Genomic DNA, 13118 nt, shown 5'->3' with positions numbered 1-13118 from the left:
GACTGGTGGATGTTGCTGCTATGTACTAAAGATTTTTACCTTCCTGGCAAGATTGAATTTCTAGTTGCTGAGGCCAGTGATAATGTGCCTACATTGGGGGTGGCTAATATAACTACACTGTTGGAGACATCAGAGTTGGAGATACTGTGTTGGTTGGTAGCTGATAGAGACTGGTTGTTGAAAACTTATTTTCAAAACTGTCAAACTTTTTTACAGTCTGAACATAGTAACACAGTAAATGACAGCAAATAAAGACCTGCATGGTCCATCCAGTCTGCCCAACAAGATAAACTCATTTTACATGGTATGTGATACTTTATATGTATACCCGAGTTTGATTTGTCCTTGCCATTCTCAGGGCGTAGACCGTAGAAGTCTGCCCAGCGCCGGTTTTGCTTCCCTATTACCAGCATCACCACCCAATCTCCGCTAAGATTCCGTGGATCCATTCCTTCTAAATAGGATTCCTTTGTCTTTATCCCACACGTTTGAATTCCATTACCATTTTCATCTCCACCACCTCCTGCGGGAGGGCATTCCATGTATCCATGTTTGGGTTTAACCTGATGTATCTAAGGAAAACTAAGAGGAAGTAAAAGCAATTTTTACTGATGCACCCAGGAAGGCGATCTATAAATCGAGCTAGTCAGAGACTTTTTTTTTATATCAAGCCACATACTGGTGGAATTCTTTGCCATCTACTTTAAGGACCCTGACATGTTATAAAAAGTCTGGGAAATCATTGAAAACTTATCTTTTCAAGAAGTTTGTGCTGTCTGCTGGAATTTTGGGATTTTTTTTGTATTATTCCTAAGAATACCTAGCTTCTTAATACTGTACACTATGCAGAATTCCCAATGGGCTAATGCAGGATATAAGAGCTTATTGTGTGGTATTGCACTGTATTGTTCATTAGGATATAGGAAAAAGAAGCAAACACATCCTTACGAGTAAAAATGTGTCAAACATAAGAAAGTAGGGGAAGGCCAATTCGATTCAAACTTAAATATTTAATGCAATTTAAAACCATCGATGACAATAAAATAGTAAGTTAATAGGTCCAGACTCATGCAGTACACCATAAAAATAAGTATATGTAACATAAAACTAAGATTGTATTGTTTATTATACCTGAGAGCAATGTTTTTCTATAATTCCTCTGCAAATATGTCGTTGAATATTGTTCTTCATTAAACAATTTTTTCTTGAACATGTTATAACACATCACATCACAGCATCAGATGTAGCAGTCTTAGGGCCCTGTTTACTAAGGTGCACTAGCGATATTAGCATGCACTAAACATTACAGATGTCCATATATTCTTATGGGCAACTCTAGGGTTTAGCGTGCACTAATTTTTAGCACGCCTCTAGCACAGCTTAGTAAACAGGGCCCTACCTATAGCAACTAATATATCATTATGTACACATTTTCAACAATAACAAAAATGATAACATCAACCAAGAAACACTCACAAGTGTGTGCAGTAGAGATTTGCATGGGAACAGGGTCCGCAGGGATGAAAGTAGCTCTGCAGGGTTCCCGTGGAGACTGAAGATGTTCCTGTGAGGTTCCTGTGGGGATGGAAGCCATTCCTGCAGGGTTCCCATAGGGATGGAAGCCATTCCTGCGGGGTTCCCGTGGGGATGGAAGCCATTCCTGCAGGGCTCCCGTGGAAGTGTACACTGCACTTGCGCCAGCCTCTCACTTACCGAGTACCAAGTTCTTTGAGTGATGTCTCCTCCTCCTCCTCCTCACTTTAACAGCACAGATGCGGAAAGTCTACATTAAGGAGGTGGTAGAGACGCAAATGGTGATGGAATTCAAAAAGGCATGGGATGAACACAGAGGATCTCTAATTAGAAAATGGAAGTTATAAAAAACCTAAACTTAAATGGCTGCATGTTTGTGGATGTGTCGGGTGACGCTTAGATGGTGACTCCGGCTGTGATGAACTAGGGTCGATACTGGGCAGACTTGTATGGTCTGTGTCTTATATATGGCAATCTGGTTTAGGATGGGCTGGAAAGGACTTAGACAGCAACTTTAGTGGCTGGAACATGAGGATAGTGCTGGACAGACTTTTACGGTTTGTTTCTCGCAAATGAGAAGACAAACAGGCTGGAGTGGGCATCAACAACAACTCCAGCAGTTGGAACACAGGATAGGGCCGAGCGGACTTCTATGGTCTATATTTCAGAAATGCCAAAGAAAGACCATAATCAAGTATATAATATCATGTTCATTGTTGATTTAATTATGAATTGATAATGAACATGACTATTGGGCAGACTGGACCATTCAGGTTCTTATCTGCTGTCACTTACTATGTTACTATTAATCCTCTGCTCCTGGGCTGATGCGCAGACCTCAGCTCTGACACAGGCACAAGCATCAGATGTCACCTGGCCTACTGGCTCGTGCATGTGGCGACTTCTCAGCACACAGTTCCAGTGAATCAGAGACAAGTCTTACACGTGTGCACCAGAGTGTTCCAAGTTCCAACTTCTGTTCCTTCCTTGCCTGCAGTGCTACGGCTTGAACCCAGAGAGAGACTGAGAGCCGACCGGAATTTTTTTTTTAGTGTACCATTAAATTCTTGCAGGGATGGATCGGGACAGGTTAAATTCTTGCGGAGATGGATGGGAACGGGTTAAATACTTGCGGGGCTGGGTGGGGATGGCTAAGATTCCAGCAGAGACAGGTGGGGATGGGTGAGACTTCTGTCCCCGTGCAATTCTCTAGTGTGCAAAAGTCCCTCTATGCACTTCAAATAGACTTATGAAAACCCAGAAAAATATAAAAAGATCACTAAACTTCCTACTAATGCAAATGACAAAGATATTGAAGCATTTACATGGGGGAAAAAGAGCAGAAGATATGAAATTAGGTCCCCATGAAATGAAATCAATGTTAGCATTCAAGGGCTAAGTCAAAGAACTACCTCAAGTATAGGGGTCTTTTGTAAGGCGTTCAATTAGGGGCTTCCATTTCTTGTGTCTGAAATGCTTTCCCTCAATAAGTTGATGGATTTTCACAATCCAATCAGAGACTGCAGGAGCACAAGAGTCTTTCCACTTTGCTTCAATTGCCAGTCTGGCTGCCAGAAGCAGAAAAGCAAATAAATTGCTTCTATCTAGCACTGCAAATCCGGATCCAGAGTGGATTTGCAGCATAGCCAACCAATATTGCCATGCATGTGTATCCTGAAGAAAAAGGTGGTTAAATGTCCACACAATATTCCTGAATTGGGTTATTTTTAGACAATCCCACCACATATGCCGAAATGTGCCCACCTTCCTGCAGTTCAAATATTGTTCTTTGAAGTTTTTTTTTGTTATTGGCAGGGATGAGGGAATGGGCATTTTTGTCTGCTGGTTTACCAGAAATATCCTCTATTCTAAAACTCCCGAATGAAGTGTCTATTGGAATTTGATCAGTCCAGGTTGTTCATTTTGGCAGGGCTTTCTTTTTCCTCTTATGTAAATTTCTTATCAAGTCTCGTATTTTGAACTTGCTTTATTAATATTTTTAATCATTTTCTTTGTTGATGTGTCTCTGATTCTCCTTTCCTGTACAAATAAGGGGTCCTTTTACAAAGTAGTGGTAAGCAAAACGTGGGCTTACCGCACGCCAATCTGGAGTTGCGGCCCCAGCGTACACCTTTTCCCACTCTAGCAGAAATATTCTAAAATATTTCTGCAGGCGCTAGCCCAGCAGTAATTGGGCAGCGCCACGTGCTACCTGGTTACTGCAGGGTTGGCGAGAGCCCTTACCGCCTCCTCAATGGGTGTGCTTCTTCCCCCTCCCCCCGCATGGCCACACAGTGAGTGAAATCTTACCACATGGCCATTTCTTTTTTCAGCCTTTTAACCCATTGCGGTAAAAAGGGCCTCAGTGCACAGCAAAAATGGCGCCCACCGCTAGCGCAGTTCTCTTTTTACTGCAGCTTGCTAAAAGGATAGACGCAAAGGCTCTGCCTGCTTTTATATAAATCAAATATCCTTAGAACATGTATGGAATTTTGTGGTGGATTTGTTAAGAGTTACCAGTGAGTTTTTTCTAATGAAAAAGCTGCCGGTACTCAAATGACAGGCCAGCTTTCAGGGGTAGGGTGATCACTGAGGGACCCACCCCACAATAGTCAGGCCCCCTGCAACCAGTCACCGAATCTATGACAAGGCAGAATTGGTGTGTAGAGTCTGAGCTCTTTCATTAAAATTTGGGGACCATGGGTCAATTTTAGCAGACAATGGAAAAGGTGCCGGTACTCAGTACCCCCAAGTACCCCCTCAAAAAAAGCCCTGAGAGTTACAGTGTGCGTTTATGGCTCAACCTTTGGGCCCAGGTCACGGACAAGGCCTCTAAATGGGCTATTTTTTGCATATCCCAATAACTGTGCAAACTATATTTTAGATCTTCCTTATACAGTCTCTATGTTTAGTTTAATTTAAACTAAAGGAAGGGAGGAAAAGACTTCAGAAGCTCAGCTAGAATGCCAAAATCTTTAAATGCACATTTCATGACTGCGCAGCTTGCTCATAAGTCAGAAAAACTTCCCTTAACTGTATTTTACTCTCTCTAGTGGTTAGACGTTTTTCACAACTTCTTCATATACTGTATACGATGAACTCAAAATGTTATATTTTATATCAACTTGGCTGAATAAGGCAACTTATCTGGCAATTTCCTGCCTGCTGCTCTCCCACCAAACTTTAAAATGAAGGGGTCCTTTACTAAGGTGCGCCAAAAAATGCCCTGCGCTGTTGTAGGCGTGTGTATTGGATGAACACAGGTTCTTTTTTTCAGTGCACCTGCAAAAACGGCCCTTTTTTGGCCAAAAATGGAAGTGCGGCAAAATTAAAATTCGCACACGTCCATTTTGGGCCCGAGACCTTACCGCTACCCATTGACTTAGCGGTAAGGTCTCATGCATTAACTGGGCAGTAATCGTCAGCGCACATACTCTGCTGATTACCACCCGGTTAGCACTACGTGGTAGAAAATAAAAATATATTTTTGGACGCGTGTAAAAAATGGAATTACCGCCCGGGGCACATGGTAGCCGGGTGGTAGTAAAAGGACCCCTAAATACCTTAGCTGGTGGGGATCCACAAGCCTCACTGGCTGAAGATATTAGCAGTCCACCAAAGTTATGAAGCCACATTGAAAACTACAGCAGTCAGCACCATCAATGCCAGCATCCCATGCATACTCAGTTCTCAGGTATGAACTGATCATGCTCGGAGTGCCAGCATGGGTAGCACTGACTACAGTTTTAACACAGAAACATAGAAAATGAGGCAATTAGAGAATATATGGCCTATCCAGTCTGCCCATCCATGCCATCTATGTCACTTCCTTTCCCCTAGAGATCCTATGTACTTGTCCCAAGCTTTCATGAATTCACATACAGTTTTCGTCTCCACTACCTTCACCAGGAGGCCGTTCAACAAAATCGCCACCCTTTCCATTAAGGATTTTCTCATGTTACTTCTGAGTCTGTCCCCTTTCACCTTTATCCTATGTTCTCTCATTCCAGAACTTCCTTTCAATTGAAAGAGATTCGCCTCCTGTACGTTTATGTCACAGAGGTATTTATACATCTCCTCTCCCCTGACTTTCTTCCAAAGTACACATATTGAATAGCTTTAAGTCTGTCCCCATACGCTTTATGACGAAGACCACTGGCCATTTTAGTAGCTTCCCTCTAGACTGGCCCCATCATGTTTATATCTTTTTGAAGGTGTAGTCTCCAGAATTGTACACAATTAAATAATTGTGGAGAAGGGCAGATATGGTCCTTCTCCACAAAAGCAGAAGTAAGGAAGAGGTTAGGATCTACAGGCTAGTAAGACTGACTTCTGTGGTAAGTAAATGAATGGAAATTCTTTTAAAACAGAGAATAGTGAAGTTGTTAGAATCCAATGGATTGCAGGACTTAAGCAGCATGGTTTCACTAGAGGCAGGTCTTGTCAGACAAATCTGAGTAATCTCTTTGACTGGGTGACTAAAGAGTTGGATTGAGGGAGAGCACTAGACATGTTGTCCTTAGATTTTAGCAAATCCTTTGACATGGTTCTGCATAATAATTAAACTGAGTGCCCTGGGACTGTTTTCAGGTATCAGAGTGTTTTCCTGGGACCATATCTGCCCTTCTCCAGTCCGCTGGGACCACTCCAGACTCTAGAGAATCATTGAAAAGGTCAGCCAGTGAACAAACTTCCTTACGTTCCTTCAAGACCCTTTATATGTATGTCACTAGTAAAAAAGCCCCGTTTCTGATGCAAATGAAACAGGGGCTAGCAATGTTTTCTTCTGTGTGCATGTGGGAGTGTGTGTGTCCCTGCCCTCTGGCCTCTCTCCCCTCCCCCCTCTGAGTCCTTCACTGTTACAGAGCCAGCGATTTGATTTCGTGCTCTGCTGTTTTCCTTCACTGACTGTGTTACAGAGAGGGCGGGGCAGACACTCATAGGGAAACCGGATATCTCACCCCCTTCACACTTCCGGCTGGAGGCTTCATAGAACGTTGGTGTTGCTTTTTATATAGAGAGATTTGACCCCATTGCTTAATTATTATGCAGAACCATGTCAAAGGGTCTGCATCAGAGATTCCCCCCCTCCTCCAGAGACCCCGTTTCTGTGGTTCCAAACCTGACCTCAAGGTATCCTCCATTCCTGAATTCAGCTTCCATAATCAGAAGTTGACTCCAAAGACTCTGGTACTAGAGATTTCAAATATGATCCTTATTTGGCAGCTTGACCTCTAGTGTCATTTTGAACCTAGGCAGCAATGAGGCTGGGAATGAAGGGAAATAACTCCAGCCCTGACACTATACCACAAATATCTATGGTAAGTACTGGGGGGGGGGGAGGGGAATCAGCTACTGCTTTAGTGGGGGCAAGTAGTGATGCTTATACCTGGAGGGTGGGGAATGATAGATACACTGCCTGTCTTTCTAAATTACTAGGTGTTTGATGATTAGTCTTAGACTGTCAACCATTTTGTGGCTTTCATGTCTCTTTAAATTGTTATGGCAAGTGCTGGACTTCAATTGTAAACTGCTTTGATTGGTTTATACTAGAAGGGTGGTATATCAAGTGACATAAATAATGCAGGTACCGAGGAGGATTGAAGAGGGTTGAAGTAGGTCATGTGATGCTCTTGGGGGTTGTAGGGGAGGGTTGTCTGTTTAGGCAGTACCCACAGCCACAATTAACAAAACTGCCTAAAACGAATATTTATAAAAATAAAACAAATTTTTAAAAGCCTGCAAACAAAGAAAACAACTAAACAAAACAAAATTGTTATGTCTGCATATCCTTAGAAATTAACTTGCTCCTTAACGAGTATGTTGTCTTCCAAAGTGGGCACCTCAGTCTGTGTGCTATCAGACAGACCACTTTCGGATTGGATAACGCAGAAATGAAATTTTGAATGTTAGTTCTCCTGAGAAGAATCTTGAAACATTTTACCATATTGAGAATTCCACCCACCTCCCTCAAAGGCCTGAAGAAAAAGTAGAGTGGAAAGATTCATTTTTTGTTTCTATCACCCGAGCAATATTGTCTCCCACAGATTCTCTTCTGATAGCTGTCAGGGTGCAGTATGTTCAGTGTTCCTCAGCTATTGAATTCATAAAGTCTAATTTCTGGACCCTCTTTGCTTCCCCTCTTATTCTGCTTGTTCCCCACCAAGGGGGCATTCTGATGTTCTCCCTTTTGAGTGCTTTTTTTATCTCCACTTTTAAGTATTTTAACGTCACCATTAGTTCTCCAGCTCTGCTGCATCCCTTGTCAGCCTCATCCACCTGAGGACAGAACCACATTCTTCTCAAAGACTTGCATTTTTTTTAATAACCATGTGGTTATATTCACCGCTTTGCAGCTGTCCCTTACAAGCAAAGAATGCACTTCTCCCCATATGAATACTTCTCAGTTTTCTAAAGCAGATAGGTGTCTTCCTCCTACAGCTTCATGTCAGTACATCACCCACTTAACATTAATCATCACTGTTAGTAAGATTGGAAAAGAAAAGTGGAAACCTTTTTTTGAAGCTAAACACTCTGCCGTTTATTTAAAAAGTGCACTAGAAGGGTATACTTTTAATACTCCTGAATGCATCACAAAACAGTGTATCTCCTCTTAGATCCAGCTTTTATTTTCCTTTCAAGAACCACCCCAAAACATCAGGTTTCACTGGTTTTTCATAAACTCATTTTTAAGGATTAACCCATTTTTGCTCACATTTTAATTTTCACCCTAAGGGCCCTGTTTATTTTTTTATTTTTATTTTTGTTACATTTGTACCCCGTGCTTTCCCACTCATGGCAGGCTCAATGCGGCTTACATATTGTATACAGGTACTTATTTGTACCTGGGGCAATGGAGGGTTAAGTGACTTGCCCAGAGCCACAAATCGCAATCAAAGCAGTTTACAATTACTAACGTGCGCTAGCGTTTTTAGCGCGCGCTAAAAGCACTAACGTGCCTCTAGCAAGGCTTAGTAAACAGGGCCCTAAATTTTCTAAAACAGTTTTGGAACACTGACCAATAACAGGCTAACGATTGAAAAAGTGAACTCCCCTCAATAAAAACTGACAGAACAGATTTTGAGGACTGCATGCTAACTCAAGTGTCACATGTCACGTTCTTATCTTCATGCATTTACAGAACTCAACAACATATCAAAATTGATGCCTGCAGCTTTAATACCAGTGATGGCATGGGGTGCATCACAAAATGTACTATGACACCTCCACTGTTCTCAGATCAGAAGTTCAAAGTGCTAATACCGGTAACATTATGCATTCGCCTCAAGCACCTCAAAGCCAGCAAGCTGCTAAAAACTTTCAACAAGAACAAATCAGTAAAGATCTGCATGGAAACCGACTTGATCGGAAATCCTACTGCCGCTGTGTTCCTGTAAAAATGATAATGACTTGCTGACTGCATTTAAATAATGTATTTAAGCACTGATGAGTAAGTTTGCGCAAACCACCATTAAATCAATTCTAATCATGCTGTTAAAGCATTAAGGGAACATCTTCGATCAAGCCTTCTTAGGTGACCTTGTTGAAAAAAAATTGGTTCATGAATAAATATGAGAAAACATTAGAAAAATAGAATTATTGTTATCACATACTTTCTATATTCTAATCAGTTTATAAAATAATTCCCAGGGCACACGCAAAACAAAAAAGTACTGTCTGATTCTTAAAAGAATGATTATTTCGTTCTACACTGCTGTATTTTCCACCTGAATGCAGTATTTTCCCTGTCAAACCATTTGATCTTTATCCAGCAGTAAGTCCTAAGATGCCTCCTTTTAAAAGCACACACACACACACAGCTGTACCCAAACCATATTTTCAACCCATGCATGATTGCAGAGGACCTATTACTTCAAGAGCTTTGCTATTTTTAGTGGATTGTTTAGGCTGCATGGGCCCTGGTTTATGCATTCACTTTAAAGCTCTCTTTGTGTATTTATTGCAGTGCATTGTTCAGTTCTTTTTATTATAAAAAATAATCAGCTACGTTAAATTAAACATTCTGGAAACAGCTCACCAAAACATCGATGGGTATGCAATTAACCCAAATAATAATGGATTCTTTGACAGCTTAAATTTTGTTCTGCCAAACGGATTTTGATGTTTACTGAATGGTTCTTTAGATTTACTTATTTAGGCAACATCAACCTTTTCGGTGCTGGCCTGCAGTCACCAGCAGCAAAGCCCAGTAACAGAAAACTACTGCCCCTCAAACTGGTCACCTCAGCAGCAGGTCAGTTCATTGCTAATCTGCCTTCCTGAAAGGCCTCTGCTGCTGTACAAAGCTGCCCACACCCTCTGTGAATGAAAACACTTCTTTATGGCTATAATGACTCCCCTTCAAAGCAAAATGCGTTTAGAATTAAAACATAGTCCTTAAGAACAGCAGGCCTTACATATTAGACCATGACCTATAGAGCTGCTGAGTACATTTCATGAAGCACTTTACAATTACAACACAGTACTATTCCTGTAGTATTTGTATACCCAGACTCAGTACCCCACATTAAATATTATAGGGTAAATGTAGAAAGAAATTTAGAAGAACTGAATACGAAATGATTCAAAAGTAAAGAAAGAGGAAGGAAATTGTTTTGAATATTATTAACTCAGGAAACAGTTTTATTCAATTACATTCTCGTTTGTGCGTTTCAATAAGACATGCTTCATTTAATCATGTACTAAATTAGTAATGTGCATTACAATCATTTAATTTGACATATATATGCCAGCCACTATCTTGTAGAGAGTTAAACAACATGTAGACAGCTTACACTTTTATAATCAGAGTTTGGAGCTTGATAAGAGCTTACTGCCAGAAGAGGAAGAATGTCTTATCTGAACTGGCATGGAATCTTATTTCCCCTGTGGAAATTCAGATCATTAGTTATATGAATCTGCATTGACGTATATACTGTTCACATCAATATATATAAATGGCGAGTGTCATACTCACTCGCAAATGCGCAGTAGAGACCCTCTCTGCCCCGCCCCCGCGTCAATACGTGATGACGAGGGCAGAACAGAGAGGGTCTCTACTGCGCATTTGCGAGGGACACCATCGTCGCTAATGCTCCCCCCACCCGGAGTCGCTGCCGCCACCCACCTTCCACCCGGTCGGGCCCTCGCTCCGCTATTGAAACAGCGAGGGCACGCAGCACACAGCTCTGCTGAGTTGCCGTCGGCCTTCCTTCTTCTTCTCTGCCTGTGTCCCACCCTCGACGACGTTACATCACACGAGGGCGGGACACAGGCAGAGAAGAAGGAAGGCCACGGCAGCTCAGCAGTACGACCGGGTGGAAGGTGGGTGGCGACGGCTCTGGGGGGGGGGAGATGAACTCGGAGGGGGAGCGGCAGCAGCAAACTCAGCGGCGGGGTGGGGGCCTTTCAACCCCCCCCCCCCTCCTATACTAGCCCGTTTTTACGGGTTGAACGGCTAGTATGTTAATACTGTATAGGAGTCAAAAAAAAAATTCTCACATGGGAATGAAATCATTCCCCACCAACCCCTTCTGTCTCACAGGTTTCTTAATCACAGAGAAAAATCAGCTGCTAGTCCTCTAAAGACCAGCTAACACCACATAAGTAGCTAAAGGTGAAGGCAGTATCAGTGAAAATAGCCTATCTTAGCGACTAGGTTTAAGGGTTTTTCACAAACCCATTTTAAGTCCTGGAACATGGGCATGAAATGCAGTGTGTGATTGTTTTTAGAAGAGCAAATGACAATTCAGCAGTATAAAACAAAATTATGCATTCATGACACGCCATCAGCATTACAATGTAGTATTATAAGGCTGGAAAAACAGGTCATTAACATCCAAACTTGCATCTGATTTCCTCAACAAGGGAGCCAAAGCATGTACTGATCATTTGGCCAGAAAGCATATTGCACTGATGCTGGCTTTTGGAACTTCCATCTCATGGCTGTCATAAATCGGCTTTATATACTAAAACATTTCTCAGCTAGACTGCAATATTAAAAACCCAGATTTTCCTCAGCCTATAGATTTCTATTATAGCTTAGGAACTCACTGCCGTATCAGAGTAAAAAGTCCTCCGTGTAAACTGCAGATTGTAGCACACAGCAGCATACCCAGCTTTCCATAAAACACCTAAATGTTTGAGTATTACAAGACATTGTATAATGGAGGATTATTTCAGATGGCTCTAAACTGTATACATTACCAAGCAGCAAGCTGCACACACATGCAAAACAATGCCGAGGGTCAGCTCCCCGTCTTTCTCTGTATTCTGCCAGTCTTTCACATAAATGTTACCCAAGAAAGCACTCACCGCCTCCGAATCTTCAAATCCATGCAGGTACAAATTGTCATACATGGAGGTCTAATAATCCAAAGCACTGCTCGGTGCAGAAATGAAACTGCTACCACAACCACAGCTGCGGGCAGAAGAGGCCTGCACCAAAGAGCTGAGCCTGCCGTGTCAATTTGCTGTGAATTCTCCAGTCAAGATGCTGTTCATTCACATTATAGGGGGAAGGTTATCCCTAGAGGCAGTCCAGACCTGGCATCTTATCAGCCTTCCAAATACAGAGCATAAAAGTAAAGCCTTTCCCCAACCAAGAACTGATGACAGAGCTCAGAGGAACGCTCTGGGATTGGCTGAACGGCGCTTCTTCAGTCAGCTGGAAATGCAGTTCTCTTAGATAGTAGATTGAGTAGAAGGTTTATACTGTACACTGCAACGAGCCTTCCCTGGTTTCCTCCTCCTCTCTCTCTCTCTCACACACACATAACACACACGCACATACAAACAGGCCAAAATTCCCTTATAATAAAATGAAGAAAGTCTCTGTAGAAATGTCACTGTTGAAAACATTTTGTCCTTTTGTAATATTAAGCTTTCTCTTCAAGAAAATGAAATCCACAGCACAGGAATAAGCTCTCTACAATAAAATACCCGAACACTGTAAATTTAAGACAAACTTTCTAGCTATGTAAAAAAAAAAGGGGGGGGGCATGTTCCCTTGATCCCATCCCCCTACCCTCAGAAAATAGTGTTCCCTTGCAAATCTTTTCCCTACTGACATTAAAATGTTCTAATGTGAGTCGTTAAAAACCTCAGAGCCGGTATGTCTTATCAATCTAAGCACAAAGTAAGTGAAATAAATATTAATTAACATAAAAGGCAGAAGATAAACACAATTAGTCCTTCTACTCTACCCTATTATTCTGGTCTTCATCCCAGCTTCCAACCGTAGAAGGCTGGCTACTTGTGTGCAGTGGCATAGCCACAGGTGGGCCGGGGTGGGCCAGGGCCCACCCACTTAGAGCTCAGGCCCACCCAACAATAGCACAAATTTAGCGGTAGCTGGTGGGGATCTTAAGCTCTGCCAGCTGAAGACTTCCCTCTGATGGTAACGAAAACGCAACTCTCCATGATACCGGCACCTGTGCATGCTCAGTTTTCAGTGCATGCCTGCTGCAGACTGCCATGGTGGAAAGAAGCATTTTCCTGCCAACTGAGATATATTTTTGGTGGGGGGGAGGGGGGAAGAGAACACTTGGTGCCCACCTATGTCTTGCCTAGGCCCACCCAAAATC

At 42.3% G+C, this 13118-nt stretch overlaps 1 protein-coding gene across 1 annotated transcript in view; it reads right to left on the bottom strand.

Annotated features, from left to right (window-relative positions):
* The window catches only part of CACNB4 (calcium voltage-gated channel auxiliary subunit beta 4), a 202420-nt gene extending 190512 nt beyond the window's left edge, over nucleotides 1-11908 (bottom strand). Inside the window, exon 1 of the mRNA XM_030209207.1 lies at nucleotides 11848-11908. Coding sequence (XP_030065067.1) covers nucleotides 11848-11892 — 45 coding nt within the window. The 5' untranslated portion in view covers nucleotides 11893-11908. The remainder of the gene's footprint in view (nucleotides 1-11847) is intronic.
* Between the last annotated feature and the right edge of the window lie 1210 nt (nucleotides 11909-13118).

Source organism: Microcaecilia unicolor, chromosome 7, assembly GCF_901765095.1.
Source record: "Microcaecilia unicolor chromosome 7, aMicUni1.1, whole genome shotgun sequence".
Lineage (NCBI taxonomy): Eukaryota > Metazoa > Chordata > Amphibia > Gymnophiona > Siphonopidae > Microcaecilia > Microcaecilia unicolor.
The sequence above is the reverse complement of the archived record's forward strand: the minus strand, read 5'-3'. Positions and strand labels throughout refer to the sequence as shown.